This window comes from Oryzias latipes, chromosome 24, assembly GCF_053564925.1.
Source record: "Oryzias latipes strain Hd-rR chromosome 24, Olatipes_Hd-rR_3.1".
NCBI classification, from domain to species: Eukaryota; Metazoa; Chordata; class Actinopteri; order Beloniformes; family Adrianichthyidae; genus Oryzias; species Oryzias latipes.
Window position 1 is genome coordinate 23,488,575 of NC_136260.1, and position 21,426 is coordinate 23,510,000.

Below are 21,426 nucleotides of genomic sequence, written 5' to 3' on the forward strand. Positions count from 1 at the left end.
GAGCAGAGACGAGCCAGAAGTCCACAGTCAGGTTTAGGAGCAGAGACGAGCCAGAGGTCCACAGTCAGGTTTAGGAGCAGAGACGAGCCAGAGGTCCACAGTCAGGTTTAGGAGCAGAGACGAACCAGAGGTCCACAGTCAGGTTTAGGAGCAGAGATGAGCCAGAGGTCCACACTACGTACATTATGTATACATATGAGATTATGGTCTTTCGCACAAATGCGTGAATATACATAATTACTTTCTTGCGTTCGTCATTTGTTGATTGGTACAGATGTCTGTCGAGGGTTTCGGCTAACGGATCGTGAAGTCTGAACTGCATTAACCCTTGTGCTATCCTATGTGCTATCCACCCTTACATTGAGGTGTTCTCCCTACCATGACAAAGGTGGATAAAGGTGGAAAGATTTCATGTAATCCATGGACACCAGTGAAGATCACAAATCATTGAAGAAAAAAGGTTCAGAGCACTGTCTAGTGGGTCTAGATGACCCACCTCCCAACATTAAAGTGCCTAGGATAGCACAAGGGTTACAAAGTCCATCCAGGGCAATCTATCCTTTCAGGGGTTAGCGAGTAGAGAGTTAACTCTGATGTAGACACGCTCATCCAAATAAACAAATATTTTAAACATACAATACAAAAGCCCCACTGTGTTGGTTTAATGAGTTAAAAAAAAATTATTCTCTGTCAGATCTAGAGCAGTTCGGATCATCACAGAAACTCAGCTGAACACCAAAACTAAAACAGATGCTACCAGAACTATTCCAGACTAACCCTAAAGGATTATCCATAGAACAAACGTAGAAAATCTCCTGATTCAGACACATCATCAACATTCAAAACGTGGAACGAACTTTAAAAGTTTGAAAAAACTGTTTTTGTGTGTGTACTTAGATTTTAATCCAAAATATTTCATAAATTAAGCAGCTTCTTTTTGATTTCATCTGGATTTTTTTATGACCTTGATGGTCGTGAATGAAATGACTCGGCAAAAACATTTTTATCATTTAACTTTAGATCAATGTCTGTTGTTATAAATGGCTCTAAACTTGTGCTTTTAGTACGTCAGGAACCATAACCCTTTTGGATCAAAGCTCTTCCCCTTCGCCTTTGTTCCTGTCAACGATGAAGCAGGTGCAGAAAGTAAACGCAGGAACGTTTCAGGATCAGAGTCATGTGTGATTCAGACAATAATACCTGCAGATGACGTGGACATCCGCATGTATATACAATACCAGATGACACTGCCAGCTAGAAAAAGGCAGCATGCTGTTTATACAAATGAGTCTTCACCGTATCTTTTGTCTGCATTTTCCACGTGAAGTAATTATCCGGCCCCCTTTTGTGTTTCACTGAGTGGAACCATCCAGTCAACTGTCAGCTTTGTGAAATCGTCATAAAAGGGGAAAAAAAGAAGAGGATTCAAAAAAGACTGGAAACAAAACCTGACAGAACGAGAAGACGAAAAAGAGGCGTTCAGGAGAATCAGGGACAAATGAGACCAGAGTGATGAACTCGTGACAAACACACGTTTCTAATTCAAACAGGAAAACTACGCTAATGGAAGAACACCATATCTAAAGCAAACACGCGAAACAAAATGAGGAAAATATGAATCCTGGATTTAAAGCAAGTTTTATCTGCTGTAAACAAACTTCATTTGAGATTTTTATGATCTTTACAGAATGATGAACTTTATCACATTGTAGTTGTTTAAAGACATCATTTCATTCTGAGGCTGAGCGTCTCTGCTGAACCACTAAAAGCTTCACATTTATTTTTATTCAACCAGATTCATTTTAATAAAACCTGTTTTTTAATTCATGAAAAAAATGGTTTTACAAAACTGATCATTTAAACGGAACCAAAAAATAAAAATAAAAAAACAAACAGGTTTCAAAAAAGTAAAATTCATAGAATAAATCTACATTCGAACTCTGGCTTCCTGCAACAGTGTAAGCAGTGCTTCATTGGCGGTCGGCTCTAAATATTCGTTAGTGTGACCCTTTGATGGATTAGTCAACTGTCCAGGGATAGGCTCCAGCAACCATGCTCACTCTGAACAAGACCACGCAGAATCACACACTGTGAGCCAGTGATCAGTGTGTAAAGCTACATTCACACCAGGCATGTGTTCTTGAATCTGTACACAGAATGTCAGTTTAGCCCATGGTGTTCACACTGGACAAGCAGGGAAGGGCTTCCCCTTCTTATTTTTCTTTTTCTACCGTTTCTTAGGGCATGTCTGCCGCCTACAGTTGGAAGAGGCTAAGTACGAAATGTTGAAGCGTTTTAATTTTGCTCCAGGCTTTTACTTCCACAGCTCTATTCCGATAAATGAAAAACTTGGTGTCGTAGAATTCCAGCCAAATACAAACAGCAATTTTTAATTTATTCTCTATCATCAATTTTCAAAGGGTTGTCACTTCTGTGAACTAAAATATGTCACCCTACCAGATCTGAGTCGCCGATAAGTCACAGATCGACCTGGTTTAAGGTTCAGTGGCCGAGCGTTTTGTACGTAGAGCCCAAAAAACGGTTGCAGAAACCAACGCTTGAGGGCGAGAGTTTTGAATGCAGACACTCAAAACTCGCATTAATGCAGGTTTACATAGACTTTGCATTGGAAGTGGTTGCTTCCACAGATGTTGCCAAGGGCGGTGTGAACGTAGCTTTGGTGTAAAACAAAAAACAAAATGTTTTTGCAGTTTATAAAGAAGCTTCTTAGGAAAAAGTATCATCAATGAACCTTCTTAAAGCTGTTTGAATTGGAGGTCAACCATCAGTTGAGCACGCCATCAAGCAAAATATGCTGATTAAAAACCTAATTTTTGTTCGTGCAGGTAAATGAAATTCTTTTAAGTGGTATATGTGCTTGGTTGAATGGTCTCATAAGAATGATGCACATTACACAAAACTAGACAAACAGCTAAAAAAAATGCCATAAAGTCCTGCCACTAAAAACAAAGTGACGTGGTACGTAACGTTTGAGCAGACCGGGGGAGAAAGACATGTAGATCAGCGCAAACGGTGTAAAGACGTGCATCTCCTGTTAATGAGGTTATTAGAGCCTCCAGCAGTCGCTGCAGATCAATGCTTCCAGCGTTTACATGTGAAGGATCCCCCCAAAGCCCACACATCTCCAGCTGGAGCTGTGAACGGACAATTATCTACCTGTCTTTGGATATGTCAGTCAAAAACAAACAGTGCAGTCACAGAAACACACACTGTGTGCTTCACTTGTATTCCCTTTCTGTGATTTAATTAGATAACATCAGCAGAAATAAACCCGTTATCAAAACAACCATGAATTTAAGCTTATCTAACAAGCGCAGACTGTGACAGTTACTGTTACAAGACCCTGAGACTTCTTTCTCCAACAGTGATGTTGAAGCTCAAAGGCACTTTGTCTGCAGCAAAGTCACACAAACGGCTTTATTACAAACATTAAGATGAGAATTCATAGTAAAGGTTTTTAAGGCTGTGATCAGAGGTGAAGTCTGGGGAGGGAACACATGGATGACATAACCACCACAGGTCCGTGCACCGGAAGATGTTTACTTTATATTTACAGTGAACCAGGATGAAGGTTAAGCCACAAACATCCAGAAGCATCTTTATATTTTGTCATACTCATCAGACTGGTTTACCTCGATAATAGTTAGTGGTAACTAGCAGTTACCACTCAGTTGAGGTACTCAGTGACAACTCTAACTCAGAATCCAGTGTGCCTAAGGTTCATTAATGGGTTATTTGCAAGAAAACCCAAACATGGTTCTGTGCCAATGCAGACAGACTATCCAAAACAATTTAAATGTAAGTAAGTCACAGAGGTTAAAGTGATGCAACTGCTGCGCTTCTTGAGTAAAAACAAAAACAAAATGCACTAAGCTGTTGAAGCTCGAATCCCAAAAAGCCCAGAAATATCAGTAAATCAATAGGAGGTCTAGCAGTTCTTACCGGTTCTCTTCTATGTGTCATTATTTGTCACATCAGAGTTTTTCTTTTTCAGGTAAGGGCGACCACAGACTAACTATGGCGGAACTACATGACCTTTCCAGATGGTTTAGTCCATTCCAGAGCGCAGTGTGAATACATACTAAACCAGATCAATGCCGAATGGTTCAAGGATCTTAAATCCATCAGGACTTGGTGCTCGTTGTACATGAGATCGTCAATAACTGGAAGACATTGGGCACAGACTTCCATGGAGTTTAACCCCTAAAGGTTTATGTTCAGGATATTAAACTAATGGAAAACAATTTCATTTTCCTTTAAAGCTGGTCATTCATCCTAAACGGTACCTCGATTAAAATGTAGACGTAGGCATGAACTCAAGTCATTAGTTTGCACCTTTTGTTTTCAGCCTGCAGGTTTTTCCTCAACAGCATAATGTTTGGTTAGATTCTTCCTCTAGTCCAGGTTAATAAAGCCCCTTAAAGCCGTCAATCTCCTTTAAGCGGAACAACACTAGAACCAGTAAACTGTCGCTGTTGGAGAAACTTCAATGAATGATGATGAACTCATCATTTTATGATTCCTTTCCAAATGGTTTCCATATTTCTCTTTTAGCCTAAAGCTTCTTTGAGGTTTAAAAATACGGTACAGAGTCCATACTAAGACAAATAAAGGTGTGTGTGTGTGTGTGTGTGTGGGAGGCAGACCCTAATGAAATGAATAGTCAGCGCTGAGTAATTGAGCTAATGATAGCGTGGATCAATAAAACATTAAACACAGGCTTTGACCAACAGCCAGGTTGGACCAGATTCATCCCCCGTCTCTCCTCAGAGTTACGTCCGTCCTTCTGTCTTTCACCTCAGAGGAAAAACTTGCATTTTAACCCACTACGATTCTGCTTGAAACTGATTTAGGGTTAAATCCGGCTTTGGTGGACTACAGTCTGACAAAAAAAAAAGCCTAAAACGCTGCCATAACTAATGCATCCGCCTCAATGGCTGTGCAAACACAGAGCCAGTTTCAAGTGCACACAATATACCACAAGTAATTAAGGTGCTTTATTACTGAGGCCACACAAAAGGCCTCGGTTAGAGTTAGAATGATGTTTACAGGACGGAAACATATGAGAAGGTGCCCTCATTTGTTCAAAATCAAAGAAAGATATACTAGAATATATAATTCCATCATGTTTGAGCAGAGTTGAGATTTTTGAATGATCCTTTTTTCTTCCATCAGAGGCAGAGAAGAAGAAAATTAGAGTTAAAAATACAAAGTCTTCCAAGACGCCAGTCTACCTTGAAATTACAGATTTTCTTAAAATGTCCCTGCAGCTCAATAAAAGAAAAGCCCATTTTGTGTTTGATCACTCGATTGCATATATATCCTTATTTTTTCTGCAATGAGGACAGAAGATATTATACTTTGGTTTAATGGTAATTGGAATGGAGCAGATATGAAAACCTCTCTTTCCAACTTTAAAAAGCGTTCTGTTGAAGACGTTGGCGGACCTTTTGGTCATTACCACAATGCTCTGCTTTCTGGATCCCGTGTTTTTGCAGCAGCACTGATCTTTACGTAAACGCACACATGCAGCACCTCAGGCAACATGGGAGTCTCCTGCAGTCTGAAGTTAAGACCTCCCACACAGTTTGGACACATGCCTGCAGGGATCCCGATTTTAAAACATTTCAAGAGCAGCAGGGTTGGATCTGGATGTCCAGCATTGTTTGCTCCACCCTAATTAACCTCTAGATGTGCCTTTGAGCAAGGCTTTTGACCCCAATTACACTGGTGGACCAGCTGAGTGCTCATTGGTCGGTGTGTGGTCGTACTGGGTAGCTTTAACTGTGGCGGAGCAAAGGTTTACTTCTCAAAGGGGCTTTGATTGGGCAACTCCATACGAGTAATGATAAAATGAGAGAGTTGGAGGGTTCTTCGACACAAGGAAGGAACATTTAGACGGTTCTGTGTTGGTCTGGATCATCTCCAAGTCCTCCTGCACCTCAGCAGGGATTTGTCCTTTTAGCTTTGCTTTCACACATTTGGAAAAACATTTCAGACAAAAAAAACATGTAACATAAATTAAAAGCTTTTTCATTTTGCCAAAATAAGTGATTTTTTAAAAATGAAATTCATGCTGAGAATCTACATCTTCCTTCCTAGTCTACAGCCTTATGCTGCATTCACACTGAATGCCATAAGTACATCAAATTCGGTGCAGAACGCTTGTCCAAAAACGTGTTCACAGATCCGACGCTCCCGTGGCATGTGGGAGGAGCTAATGTCCAACGTTTTTTAGCTTATAGCTGTAACATCAAAGACACAGATGCCATTACTTATATTCAAGAGCTCTACAAAATGATCGGTGATCCCGTGTCCATGTCTGGATTAATGACATCATTCAGAGACTCTCCCAGTACGGTGAGCTTCACCGCCTCAATAACGGACACTTTTAATGTTTTTGGACCCATTGATCATCAACACGTCACAGGCTAAAGCAGAGTTCCTGATTGGCTGCTGCAACACCAAATTCTTCACCAAAGTTTAGATATTAGATGCCATGTGTCATTGTCTGCATTGTGGCCCCACCCAGCAGTGAAATCACAGTGCTGGACCTCTGACTGCGTCTGCACACTGACACTGAAACAGGAATCCTTTCGGTGTGAGCGTAGCCTCAGTCACACCTGCTCTTACAGGTGGATACGGGACGTCAGCGGGCGAAAAATGGTCAAACAGATAGACAGAAGCACCACCAGCACGGGATCATGAGACTAAGGCTTTAAACCGAAACCATCACAGTGTTGAGATATCTATTTAGAAAAAATAATCTGGATTTTTTTTAACTACCTTTAAAAACTGTTAAATAAATTCCATGTGGTAATATTTCTTAATCCTGTATGAGCTGAAACTGAATCCAACATTATCAGAGCTTTAGATTAAGGAAATTGTAGATTAAATTAAGATACTAAAAATACAAATCTGTGCAAAAGGAGAAATAAATGAGAGTAAAAAACACACATAGATCACCAAAACCTAAAAATAACACCAAATGACTTAATGCGCTTTGAATAACTGAAGCTGATACAACAGCATTCACCGCATAAAGATGAGTTTCATCCCATAATTATCTTTGGAGGCTGGACTAACCTTGACAAAAATCCATATAGAACAAATGTTCAATGAGGATTTCTGTCCTTTTCTTTATTTCTGCATGTAATGATAAAGAAGGAAAGTCCTCAAATCTAATCCCATATGACATTTCAATGGTCCCCCAAACACCCTCATCTTTTAGGTGGGACATAAAGTAACATTTCTATGGGTCATTGACTCAGAATGACTCTCCGATGTAGTTTCCATCTCCTGCGGTTTTACAGCCACGTCAAAACAATATCAGGGGAGCCGTCGCTGATGGGAAAGGAAGGTAATACAGAGGAAGTGCAGACGTTACCTGACCGTGAAGTCGTACGAGCAGGAGGCCAACACCGTCTGACTGAACGGAGAGAACTGCAAGGAAGAGACAGCAAAGTGCATCAGGGCGAGGTGAGAGGAAGAGCTTCCTTCTGCCTCATTCAGACAGTTTCTTTCTGTGAACCCGCAAATCAACGGTGAGTTCCTCCTCCTAAAACTCACTTTGAAGCTCTTAAGAAGTTCCATTGCTATTGGAAAAACCAGGGAATGTTTCACTGCTCTTGTCAGTGCAATGTTTTTTTTAAGTAAAAATGTAACGGCAACTGGACCATTTCGGTCAGTGGTCCCTCTGTGATCACATTTGAAAGTCTCGCGCCGTCCGCATTCACGGCGTTGTTTGTTAAACGCTGCTGCCCCATTTTAAATAACGAAAGCATAACACTAGAACGTGTGTGTCGGGTATGCGAGCTCCAAAAACAGTGCGTACCTTGAGTCTGCGGATGGCGTAGGTGTGTCCCAGCAGGTGATTGACAGGCTGGCGGATGTTCCTCAGGTCCCACACGTTGATGCTGCAGTCCACTGAACCTGTGGCCACAATGTTCTGCAACAGGAGACAGAAACTCAGTTTATGTGCGAAAAAAAAATCTCAGTAAGAGGTTAAATGTGTTCTGGGATCCATGCTACTGTGTCCTGACTTATTCTCCATGTCTGGAATTGTTAGAACAAAGCTGTACAATAGCATCATGCTTGTGCAGACGCACACTGTGTGCACGTCGATGAAGACATACTTGAGCTGAAAACAGGGTTACGTAAAGACCGTCTGTCTTTAAGACGTCTTTATCTAAACTCTGCACGGCGGCTTACGGAGGAACCTGCAGGGAAATCCGTCTCTGAAGATGATGTTCAGCCTTCCTCTCCCTGCTGGGGCAGACAGATGAGGACACCACTACTGCCCAGGAGCCCCCCGGAAATTCAAACAAAAATCTGTGAGCTGTATGGAGTGTTGTGCTCAGCATGAGGGCAGGGGTCTGTGCGTTGGGCTGTGAAATTGCTCCTGTCAAAAGGAAACGCAAGAACCGCCTGTTTTACCAAACACTGCAGCACAGCCAATAACATTCCAACCAGCGTGGGTTTGTGACTGTGTCAGTGTGGGGACCGAGGCCCCTCATCATCACATGACGAGCCGTGGCAGCTCTCTTGTCGGGCTTGTGGGATTCAGTCTGGTTCTGCACATGTAGTTCCTGTTTCGATGAACCAACATGCGGAGGTGCAACGATCCAAGGCTCGACAAAGAAGGATGCAGGAAGTCCGGAAATCGGTCCGACGGGAGTTTAAATGTGCAAACTCGAGACTGGAGACGACCTGATCACAATCCAGGGATGCTGTTGTGTTAAACTCCTAAAATGTCAGCAGGAAGGAGGAGGAAACCAAAGGAGGAAGAGCAGGCGGCCAGACGTTATGGTGCAGAACATCTGCAGCTAGTTGGAGATGAAATGACGAAGCAAAAAGAGGCAGAAAGCTGTGATAAAGCCATTTCTCAGGTGGTCCATGGATGAGGTGTGAAGCCTACTGAGAAGGACATGTGGGAGATGCAGGCAGAATTTTATTGATCTAAATTAGCTTTAATGTCTTCTTCTGGGTTTTTGGATGGCTGGAGTGTTGATTAAGTGAGTTTGTTCAAAAGACCAGGATGACAAACATGATTAAAGACTCAAGAGGAAGTCCACCACAAACACCGAAGCAGGCCGGGTACCTGGTCATATTTGCACCAATCACACGCGAGGATCTCAGCCTGGTGTGCAGGAACAGCCAATCTGCAGACGGCGGCTTTCACGTCCCAAATCCTGAGCGTCCCGTCGCCTGAGAAGACAAACCCAGAGGTTCACCTGCATGTGTGCATCCATGAGCAGGTTTCTGGGAAGATTTACTGAAAAAAAACTGAGAATTAGAGAAACGTTTGTCAAATATATGTCATTAAAAAAAGGAGAAATGTTTAAAAAAAAAAAAACTTTTTTTTATTTTCTAACCAATGTATGAATTAATGTCTGAAATAGGTTTGATTTATTGGTGTTTTGTTATTTGCATTGTCCTAATTTATTTACTCTTAATGGTAGAAAAAAAACAAATAAAATAAATCAAATCAATCAAATTGGTGTTGTGTTAGTGCATTAACAACACAACAAAAAGACTCAAATAAGGACCGTCACGTGTCGCCGTGTTCAATCCCCTTGTTTAATAAAAATAAGAAAACCTGAGCTGTTGGGACTTTTCTAAATGAGATGTTTGGAAGCTACCGAGAGGAAAGACGTGTGCTTCTCAGACCACAGGGCTGAAAAGCACAACTAAGAGGATCTCAGCTGCATAGCTTCTGCACTCGTGGGTTTTGTTTTCTCATTTAAAAGGCACCAAAGTCTGCAGTTCTGTCCTCTCAAGACTGTTGGATCCAGAGGGAAAAAGGTGAGAAACGGAGAAAAAGAGCAAAGCTCTCCAAGCTTGAAGGCAGTTTCAGCTTGATGTAGGGATGAGGAGAACCCGTCCTTTCTGTGTTCTTCACATCCCATTTCCTTTCTTTCACACACTGAGTAAGATGTGGAAACTCTTCCGGCTCTGAGGAGGAGGAGGAACCCTGAACCTGAAGCCTCCTCTGCAGCAGCAGCAGCAGCAGCAGCAGCAGCAGCAGCAGAGAGAGCGTCTTGTCGTGTGAGCCTGCACGTTTTTCTGCAGCGGTTGACTTCTGCTGAAATGCGTCTTGCTCTGTTGCTGCATCAGCAGCTTCTCACAGAGACGAGCTCGCTGCTTCATGTGGTCATCATGCATGACTGCAGGGCAGCGCACACACACGTGCACGCTCACATGCACCAAACCTCACTGCGATGTCGCAGTGGGAGACGGCCTGCAGGGAAAATTGCATGCATAGATGCACACACATGCGCACAAATGCACAGGGACATTATTCTATGTGCTTCTTTGAAAGTCAACAGATAGATTCTGTTCGATTCAGAAACATCCACAAACTTCCTCACTGATTTCTGCTGAATTTCAACTTTATTAGCAAAATGTGAAATTTGGTTTTCACCATTTTCATCAAAAGGTTTGGGATGTTTTGTTTTGTAAATGTAGTTTCATCTATGGCAGAAATTCCTGTTCAAAAAAGCAAATTTACTAATAAAAACCTGAACTCTACTCACTTAAAACTGCAATATTTGAAAAAAACCTGCTCTTTGAAAAAAACCAAAGACCAAAAAAATGATCAATGTTTAGGGCGAGTTAGATAGACCAGTTCATTTTTGTTTTTGTTTGTTTGCTAGGCTTTTGTTATTATTCAATGTCCCTTTTATATCATAATTTTTCACGTTTCCATCATGCAAAGTAGAAAAAAAGAATTTTGTCTTAAACACATTTTTTTATAGTTGTGTTTTTGTATTTTATCTTTCCAATATTTCAATTAAAAGATTAAAAAAATATATATTATAGTTTTCCAAAATAAAACTTCCTTGAGAATCAGATCATAAATGTCACAGTAAAACGTAGGTTGTGGGTTTATTTTCTTCCCGTATCCCAATACCAACTGTCACACAGACCAGTCTAACAGGGCGCCCACTGCACCACAGCTCAATATGCTACTGTTTTTCCCTCCATCCATCCATCCATCCATCCATCCATCCATTCTCAGATCCTGCTGAACTCCTTTCAGAGTCTGGGGTTGCTGGAGCCTATCCCGGCTTATGTTTACCAGAGGGTGGGGTCCACACATCCAGGATTTGAACCTTCTGGATGAGAGTTGAGAGCGCTAACCGTGCAGCCGCCTCCAAATCTTAGAACAGATTTTTAGATTCCAGTTTGTAATCAGCGTCTTACTGGATTCATAATGAACTGGTTTCTGCTTTTTGCAATAAAACTCATGACTTCCTGACCGGAGGCGGAGCAAGTGAACCCAATTCTCTAATTGGCTCATATTGATCTTTCCTGACTAATCAACGGATGCCCACCATTAACAGGACTGCTGCTTTTCCTGCTAATTGAATGTAGAAATGTTTATGGAAGAAAAAAAAAATAAGTAAATCAAGACACCCTGCTTCTTTTTTACTGCCAAAACCCCAAAAAGTACCAAAATGTCCTTAACTCCTAAAAACAGATTCTGCTCCAGGTCCTTGAAGAATTCCAGCTTTTATCCAGCTGAACATCCTGACATGGAGTTCCAGCTGCTGGAGATGAAATCCTCCTTTTCCTGGCACAGTGAGGGGGCTCCCACTCTGTGTTCTGCCATCTGCATTTAAAATCCTCTTTTGGTTGAATGTAATTTCCAGAGTGGGGGCTGGCGGGGATCACAGCCAGCGTGTAGGTGACTGCAGCACAAACAAGGGGCCCACCAGGGGCCTCTCTGGCAGATTTCATGGAGATCAGCCCTTATCATAACAGTGTTTACCTCAAAAACAGGAAAAAGGAGGAGTAAGGAGGTAGCAGAGCAAAGACGTGAAATCCAACACAATTGAGGCAATTAAATGCAAACCGAACCCTTCGTGCTTCTTTCTCCTGAGATTTGTCTCATTGCAGCTTTCAGTTAAGGAAAAAACGGACAAAAAGGGACGAGTGGCAGAAAAATAATGGATGAATGAAAGCTTTTAACCATATATATATATATACATGTATATATATATGAAACAGAAGTATTTATTAAGCTGAACAGAGAAGAAATATTAGATCTAAAAACAGAACTATTGAAACTATTTCCAATCTAACATTAAAGAAAGTTTTTTGCTCCTAACAGAGACACTTTGATGGAATTAAACTAATTGATATTAATAATATTAAGGACTTTTTTTCTGTTTCCCACTTAACAGAAAGAAATTCTCCCACTTTTCCTGTAAAAGCTGTTAGAAATGACTTTAAATCTGTCCAATAAAAACATGCAGCATTAGAATGTGTTCTGTAAATGTATAGATCAGTGGTCTGCAACCTGAAAAGTAACGTATTTTACAGACTATACGCCGCATCAGGCAAAACAAAAAGCTTCCACTCCACCAGGCTCATGACTACAGTACCCATAATGCACCAACAATCTCTCAAGCAGTTCCACTTTCTAATTTACCAAAGTCAAACATTTTAGACCAGAGGGTCAAACTACGACCCACTGGCCTATGAAGGATTGTCTGTTGCATCAGATTTCATTTTCTTTATGAAGTTTTTTAAACATTTGCATTTTCAAACTGCAACATTTTACGCCCTGAAACATTATTTTCCATCCTAAATATTTCAGTGTTTTTAATTTCTAGACTCAAAATTTTAAATGGCCCAGAAATTCGATGTAAAAAAATTGGATGGCGAAGAAGTGGCTTTTAGTGTCTGACTAGAACAACTAGTCGATCTGAGAACACGTCGATGTTGATGTGTTGAAATTAAAAACACTGAAATATTCAAAATAGAAAATAATATTTCGGGACATAAATGTTTGCTGTTTAAAATTCAAAGGTTTAACAAATTTAGAATCTGATGGAACAGGAAAACGTCCATACCGGCCGGATCCGGCTCGCCTCCATGTCTGCGGTGTGTGGCCCTATCGGACCCCCTCTAAAACCCCAGTCAAACAGAAAAGAAGACAATATTCTCTTTCTAGGTTGCAGTTCATCTTTTGTGGTTTTGCTCGTTTTTTTTAGAGCGATTATCATGCTGCTATCATGCTAAGTTGTACAGGGTGTCTTTTATTGTGAAAGGAAGTCATGTAAACATCTGGGGATTTTTTTTAAAACGTCCCAAGATTTTGAAAAAACAAAATCTTTATGTTTTTGCAAAAAAAACAATAGTTCATTTATCATAACAGTAACACTAAGTTAAATACAAATGAGTGCCTTATTTGTCTAAAGGGTGAAGTCAGACTTTGTGGTGTTGAAAAAGCCGAAAAGCCTCTGGCACACTTGATCAGATCGCTTTCTTCTGCCTCCAGTGGTCATTAGAGGAACTGCACCTCCTGCTTTGAGTCAAATCCAGGAATTGTTTCAGCCCTGGAATCTAGAGTTATCTCAACGAGGAATGCCGAATGTTTGAGAACATTTTACATATTGACTTTTTTTATGCAAACATATAACCTGGCACCCCATGGAGAGCTTTAATTGACTAATAAAACTGAATCAACACAACCGTGCGAGTGATTGCAATTTTTCAAACTAGATTACATCAATTTAAGATAACTTACTTTGAAGCAATTAGCTGAAGAAACAACAAAACCGATAAGATTTTCTGAAAAATGGGGTTGAAGAGGAAATGAAGAAGTGAAGAGGATCGTATTTTATCGCTGCCAATTTAGTTAACGGTAATGATGATTAACAAAACGCAGAGATTATTGGGCACTTTAACTGAGGTGTAAATGTGAGGATTTGGTTTGATGAGCTGCAGTCCAGGCAGCACTGCAGGTGATCTACAGAAACTGCAGCTGCAGATGCATCTGCGTTGGTCCATGCGCTCCGAGGCTGGAGGTGGGGATATTGTGTGGTTCCCATACAAGCTGGGAAAAGAAGTGAAGGATGAGAGCAGGAGAGGCGCATGGGAAACCCCGATAAGCTCATCCACATCAGACGCCATCTACGCTTCGCCTTCCCTAAATCTCCGTCTTCCTCTTGAACTTCCGTCTTCTACAGCTTCTCAAACCAAACACTAAATGCCACCAGAGGGGAAGGCTCTACGCTGAGATAAGACAGCGATTTTCCAGTGTGTGGAACGTTAACTAACACGGTTTGACAAACTCGTTGTCATCCAGCAACTGTCCTAAAGACCCAACCATCCGTGCAGCCCGCCGTTCATGCTGCCGCAGTGTTTTCAGGCGCGATTCTCCAACGCCAACACTTTGTAAAACCAGGGACGGTCTCATGCAAGCACATCTGCAGAAATGACAGTACCTCAGTGGATTTGTTCAATTCATTCATCTTCTAAATCCGTTTTGTGCCTTTCTGGGTCACGGGGCTGCTGGAATCTCAGCCAATCCTTGGCAAAGGCAGGTGGCATCGCCATTCTGTCACAGTGCCACAATCTAATCCATGCACACTCGCATTCACACCTAGGGCCAATTTAGGGTAACCACCGAACCTATGAAGCAATATACCACTCAAGAATATTCCACTTCTTTGCTTTAATAAACTCCTGAGTCGCTTTGGCTGTATGTTTTGGGTCGTTGTCCATCTGTATTATGAATCAGTTTGGCTGCATTCACCTGGATCTGCGCAGACAGTTTGTCTCTGAACACCTCAGAGTTCATTGGGCTGCTTCTGTCCTGTGTCACGTCATCAATAAACACTAGTGTCCCAGTGCCACTAGCAGACATGCAGGCCCAGACCATCACACTGCCTCCACCGTGTTTTACTGATGATGGAGTGTGCTTTGGATCAGGAGCTTCTCTACGCCTTCTCCATACTTTTCTCTTGCCATCATTCTGGTAAAGGTTGATTTTGGTTTCATCTGTCCAAAGAATGTTTTTCCAGAACTTTTTTAGATGCTTTTTAGTAAAGTCCAGTCTGGCCTTCCTATTCTTGAGGCTTATGAGTGGCTTGCATCTTGCAGTGTAGCCTCTGGATCTACTTTCATGCAGTCTTCTTTTGATGGTAGACTTGGATATTGATCCGCCTACCTCCTGGAGAGTGTTGTCCACTTGGTTGGCTGTTGTGAACGGGTTCCTCTTCACCATGGAAATGATTCTGCCATCATCCACCACTGTTGTCTTCCGTGGACGTCCAGGTCTTTTTGCGTTGCTGAGTTCATCAGTGCTTTCTTTCTGTCTCAGAATGGAACACACTGTTGATGTTGCCACTCCTAATACTGTAGCAGTTTCTGGCATGTCTTTTTTCCCTGTTTTCTAAGCTTAATGATGGCTCCTTTCACCTGCATGGAGAGCTCCTTTGACCGCTTGTTGTCTGTTCACAGCAGAATCTTCCAAATGCAGCACGAGTCCTCTAATCAACTCCAGGCCTTTTATCTGCTTCACTCATAATGACATAACAAGGGAATTGCCCACACCTGCCCATGCAATAGCATGGAAGTCAATTGTCCAATTACTTACCATGAAATGAAGGGATTGCGTTTAAAAAATGCTTTAGTTTTTCACATTTTTATGTAATCTTGTTGTTCAACCCATGGAATAAAAGCTGAAAGTCTGCACTTCAATGGCATCTGAGTTGATTTATTTAAAATTCACTTTGATAATGTACAGAAACTAAATTAGAAAGAATGTGTCTCTGTCCAAATATTTATGGTCCTGACTGTAGATCAGAAGATGATGGTATTGGGACTTTAAATAGAGTCCAGATGTTTTGGTTTCCTTTTAATCACACAATCCCAGACTTTCTCACCTGAAATGAAACCGCCATGGTGTCACATTTTCACCACTCATTGATCCAGAGAGAGACAGCGGTGCTCCACCACGGAGCCCTCGTCTCCGTCCATCGATCCTCGGCTGTTCTGTCATCACGGCTCTAACCAGGCCTGCAGCGGCGCGGCAGCGTGAGACGAGCATGAGGCGAGGCTTTCACAGCCGTTTCCGTTTGTTCTACCCAACCAAACCGCTCCAAGACGACCCAGAAACATGTGTGTGACGTATGGCAGCCTTGTTGAAATGGCTTCTTTGCTTTAGCGACGTTTTAGGGTCTGTGTTTGAGCTGAGGTTTACCCGGAGCAACACATCCTTTATGTGGGCCTTTTGAGCTTCTGCTAAACTCACTAAACCTGTTGGTGTGTTAGCAGGAGTTCTTGTTTTCCTATCACCGTGTTCTTCACTATAACCTCAAGTCGTTCAATTTCATATGAGGCGACTGATCAATCTGTGTTAACAAACGTCATAAATACAGAAAGTTTTTTTTAAAAATACACTTCAGTTTAAGTTCCGATGCTCTTATTTTGTGAGATTCCACTCCAGGCTGAGAATGGAGGAAAAAGTCACTTTTAACTGTATCGATTTTACATCAACTCTCATTTTTATTTCTTTTACGTTTTAAATATTTACATATTTACTGTAAATTTAATCTAGCCAGGACTCCCTTAAAAAATATGTTGGGACATTTCCTGGGTAAATAAAGGTTAAAAAAATATTAAATCTTCAAGAAACCATGAAAATGATTCCTTAATTAAGGCAAAACCCAAACATTAATTCATTCATTTTCTGTACCGCTTTGTCCCTTTCGGGGTCACGGGGCTGCCGGAGCCTATCCCGGCTATAAGAACAGATGTCTAGTTTTAGCTTTTTTTTTTCCCTAATCCTACCATATTTTCTTAATGTTCTTAATCTCTCTCCGGGTCATTGGGTCATCAGAGCCGATCTATCCCATCCATGTTTTAAATCACTGTATTCACAAAGCTAATCTTTTAAATTTATCCAATTTGTATGTTTATTTTGTAAAATTGCTCATTTTCACACAGAAAATATGGGAAAAATCTTGATTATAAAAGTAAATATGACTTGATTAATAAATGTTGGATTTTGTAATTAAAAATCAATTCATTAATTTGTTTTTTTTCAATTAAATGAATAAAAAATACATTTTTCCTATTCCTATGAATATTTTTTCAGGAACCGTCAGCAGCTTAAACTACCATCAGAAATGGTTTTTCCAGACTTCAGTCAGAACAGTGTTGGGGGGGGGGGGGGGGGGGCTGCAGCTTCAGCTAAATTGAATTGAATCACTTTATTTTGAAACCCGCAGATCCTGAACAGATAGAGCGGCTCTGTTCTCCACTTTGTGTTCTGCTGCAGCTTCCCTCCAGCTAACGGCTGAACTGAAGCACAAACGCAACACAGCCATCAATTACACAACCAGACACCACCTGCAACCGCACAACAACGAGCCAGGTACAATTAACACGCGTGTCTGCGCGCTGCACGTGTGCATGCATGCGTGCATCTGTGGGTTTTTTGCTTTTTTTTGTCACTTATCGCGTTGATTGTTCTTTAGAAATCAGCTGTTTTTACAAACATCTGCACCAGCTGGTCCTCAGACTCCATCGCCTCCTCGTCTTCGATCTTATTGAACAGTCTCAACCTTCCTCACCTCTTCCTCCTCAAACTGCACAATATTAAAGGTAACTGGCACTCATTTAAATACTTTAGTTTCATGGTTTTCATTTTCAAATCCACTGATATTCAATTTAAAAAAACACAGAGAATTTTGTTCATCTTTATGAAACTCTTCAGGTTTTCAAATGTTCAGAAAAGCAGAAGCTGCTCCCACACACGCTGCATATCTAACAGATTTATTCCGTAATCCGTCTTTGCTCTTTTCCAGCAGTCACGCTTCAAAAAGGCTCCACTTTTCATTTCCGCGTGTGGAGAGGGTGGCTGCCTTCAAGTCTCTGGGCGTTTCCATCCGGCAGGACCTGAACCTGGACGCCAACGCCTCTGCCCTGAAGGCCCAGCAGAGAATCCTGGGACTTTTGAAGAACCTGGGCCAGAACCTGCTGCTGTGCTGCCGCCGCTGTTCCGTTGACAGTTTTCCAACATGCGTGCCTGGTTTTCCAGCTGCACAGCGGCGGACAGCGTCACCGCCACAGCCCAGGAGGTTATCGGTCGATAAATTGTATCAACATCGCATTATTGATCACTAATATCGTGAGTTTTCCTCATATCGTGTAAATGGACGTGTAAGTGTGAGTGACGGATTTGTCTATTTGGTTTTTTCTATCTTTATATACAAAAGCACCAGCAGACGACTGCACTCAATGACCATAAAATATTTAATTCAACTCAGTGAATTTGTAGCTTTTCTTTTGTATTTTCTTGAAACTCAAATAAGGAAACAAGTGTCAAAGACGACAGGAAAGCAGCGATTCCTGCAGCCTTCATGCTAACATCTGACTCCTGTTTCTGGACTTTCAGTGACAGATTTTCAGAATAAAGTGGCAGAAAAGGGACTTTTTTGTATTTTACATTCTTTATCTCCTCATCAAGTTTGAATGCTTCACATAAAACCTCCTCAGCTTCCTGTGATGTAAAATGTGTTTCACCAAAGCAGCAAACCTTTAAAAACAGCAACAGCACCACCTTGTGATGAAACATATAGTGTGGATGGTTAATGTTTGGTATTTTGTATGTGCAATATTTGCTAATAAAGTTTATATAAAAAAATAGTGCCTGATTAGTGATGACTGGATGAACAAAATCACAGTTTTTTTATATTAATAAAATATTTGGATGGAAAAAAAAACCTCGTGATGAATTACAACGTTTCCTAAAACTATGGTGGCCCTGAAGTCCAAACCACTTCAAGCAAAAACATTTTAATATATATAAACATATTAATCCCGACAATAATGCACACAATGAAATAAACTAATTAACAAAAACTAAAACATGAAAAAAATTCTGGAAATCAATATAAAGTGTTAAACACGATGAGAAACTGGAAAAGGTAGATACCATGAAACATCACTGATTGGATGACGACGTTTGCAGTGGGCGTGGCCAGAAGCTTAAAGGAAATTCTCCTGTCAGAAGATAGTTTTGCTGTTAAATAACTGAACAAACGTCATCATCCATCAGCGATGTCCCACAATACCTAACCTTTCCGATTTCTTCTCCTTTCATTTTTTTAACATTTTGATTTCTGGAAATTACTTTTGTTTATTTTTCATTTATTGATTTATGTTTACAATTGTGTTTTGTATTTTTGGGGAATTACATTTTGGTTTCTTGGAATTTTGTTTTGGTTTCTAAAATGTTCTTTATTATCTGTTTTGCCTTTTCTAACTGGGCTGTAGGGTGGTAGGGTGGGTGGGTAGGGTGGTGCGGTGGTGCAGCGGTCAGCGCTTTCGCCTCACAGTGAGGAGGCCTCTGGTTCAAATTCCAGCTGGGACGTCGCTGTGTGGATTTTACATGTTCTCCCTGGTTTTCCAGCTTCCTCCCGCAGTCCAAAAATGCGCTTCATAGGTTTATTGATGCACCCCAGCAGTGAGTGTCTATCTGTGTGTGTGTGTGTGTGTGATTGTTTGGTCGTGTAACAGGCATGTGATCTGTCCAGGGTGAGCCCCGCCTTCGCCCAACAGTAGCCCGGTTAGCCTCTAATACAGAGATACAGCGGCTTAAGAAATTGAAGTTAAGTAGCTAACTAATCAGATTCAGCTGCTGCCACAGTCAGGCTACAGGATTTTGTGGAAACGGTTTAATCCGCCACCAAAAAGCCGGACTTTTATTTGACTAACCTGAGGCCGAGGCAATGCATCCTGGGATATGAGGCGACCAGATGGTGCTGTAGACGACTCCTTCGTGACCCCTGAGTGTGGTCAGCGATCTGCTAAGAGAAGGATCCCACTGCAGAAGCAAGAACCCCCAATCAGAGGGCAGAAAGAAACCCAGGAAGCAGAAACAGCGGATTCATCTCTCACCACTTTGACCGTGTGATCCCACGACCCGGAGACGATGAGGTTCTCCCCTCGCGTCTGACTCCAGCTCACACTGTACACTTCCTGCGTGTGTTCTTTGGCCACTTTCAGCGGTGCGTGCTGATTGGCTGTGTCCCACAGCTGCAAGCTGCCGTCTCCGCCTCCCGCCACCAGCAGGTGCTCGTTGGCCTCGCTCCACGCGACGTCAAACAGGCCGTCTCCCCACTCCCAGCTGACAAACACAGACCCGGATCAATGTCTGCGCCACAGACGCCCAATTTAGGAACCAGAACTGTACCTCCTGACTGAAACCAGTCCTCTGGGAGTCTCGTCGAGGACCAGCAGCGTGCCACAACCTGCAGAGAGGAATCACAGAGAAGCAAGAGCTTAAAAAAAAACAGAAAAACACAAAGAACTGACATGAAAGCAGACAGCCTGTGAGGTTCTACGATATGTTTACTTCCTGGAGATCTCAAACCTGCCAGGTTTGAGAGCCAGAAATAGATCTGACTGCATTTAGACAACCATTTATTGACCAACAGCAGTCACTACAAATCAATTAAAAGTGTGAAATCGAATCTATTCTGTTTGTGTTTGCTGGACAGTCTGACATCCTTTGACCCCAGTCTGTGACCCCGACCTGTGATCCCGTAGTACTGGGAAGCGGCGCAGGCCACCCTGTTGGGGAGGAACGGCGACGCCTCCACGGCGTAGCCATGGCGGCCCGGACTGCGGAACACCTTGATCATGGCGTGCGGCGCTGCTCGCCCCGCAGATGCATGAAGGATTCAAAGAGCCGCAGGAGTCGTTCTCCCAAAAGCTGAGGGCAAAAATCAACACAAATGCAGCATTTAAATGTCATCAGTTCATGTTCTCCTTATGAAAATACATTCACAATAAATCTCTCAAAAATAACATCATCCATTATATAATACACATATCTGCATTTTCCTTATTTATATGGTAGAAAAAATACATTTAAGATAAATTATTAAAGGAAAAAAAATAATTCCCATCAAAATATCCTGAGGAAATCAAATCAAATGATATTTATACCACGAACAGAAAAATTAACTCATTCCTTCCTTTATAATCACATTCTTGTCACTCAAGTTAATTCCCATTTTCCTTGTTATAAACGCAGATTCCAAAAGTCCAGAAGTGTTTTTACATATTTCGCTTTTGATTTAGACCTAAAAAATAATGTTTTTGTAATTTATTGTAGAATATATTCAAACTTGCAAAAACAACCCGAATTTTCACTCACAAAAATGTATTTGGGAGGTAATAAAACATTAGATATTATCACTGTCACAGTTTACCCTAAATACATGAAACTCATCGTTAAATAAATCGATATTTACCAAGAATTTACAAACGCTCAGGTTTACGGTACCGTCCTGTCACGTCGGTCACAGATAAAATGTGTTTTCTGTTACAACAAGGCTTTAAATTAACCCACAAAGGTATAAAACGGCAGTAATGGACACATTTCTGTGAGAACGAGTCTCGTTTGACTCAGTTCACTTGCTGAAGATCCACACGGAACCGCCGCACTGCTTCCGTGTTTAGATCAGCTGACCAAATGACCCGGATGCTCCTCCCCTCAGGATCACTTCCCACCACTAGAGGGCGGTGGTTGTCCAGATTTAAGCTTCTGAATCTGTTTTTTTTTCTTTATTCAGAACACAGGTGACAATAACAAAG

The 21,426-nt window shown here is 41.6% G+C and overlaps 1 protein-coding gene across 1 annotated transcript in view; it reads right to left on the minus strand.

Annotated features, from left to right (window-relative positions):
- The window catches only part of pex7 (peroxisomal biogenesis factor 7), a 29,516-nt gene extending 8,213 nt beyond the window's left edge, over window positions 1-21,303 (minus strand). The window contains exons 1-8 of the mRNA XM_004083318.5: window positions 21,084-21,303; window positions 20,360-20,539; window positions 20,018-20,075; window positions 19,723-19,951; window positions 19,540-19,648; window positions 9,122-9,228; window positions 7,856-7,969; window positions 7,409-7,464 (exon numbers count right to left, since the gene is read on the minus strand). Of these exons, the coding sequence (XP_004083366.1) occupies window positions 7,409-7,464; window positions 7,856-7,969; window positions 9,122-9,228; window positions 19,540-19,648; window positions 19,723-19,951; window positions 20,018-20,075; window positions 20,360-20,468 (782 nt within the window). The 5' untranslated portion in view covers window positions 20,469-20,539; window positions 21,084-21,303. The remainder of the gene's footprint in view (window positions 1-7,408; window positions 7,465-7,855; window positions 7,970-9,121; window positions 9,229-19,539; window positions 19,649-19,722; window positions 19,952-20,017; window positions 20,076-20,359; window positions 20,540-21,083) is intronic.
- Between the last annotated feature and the right edge of the window lie 123 nt (window positions 21,304-21,426).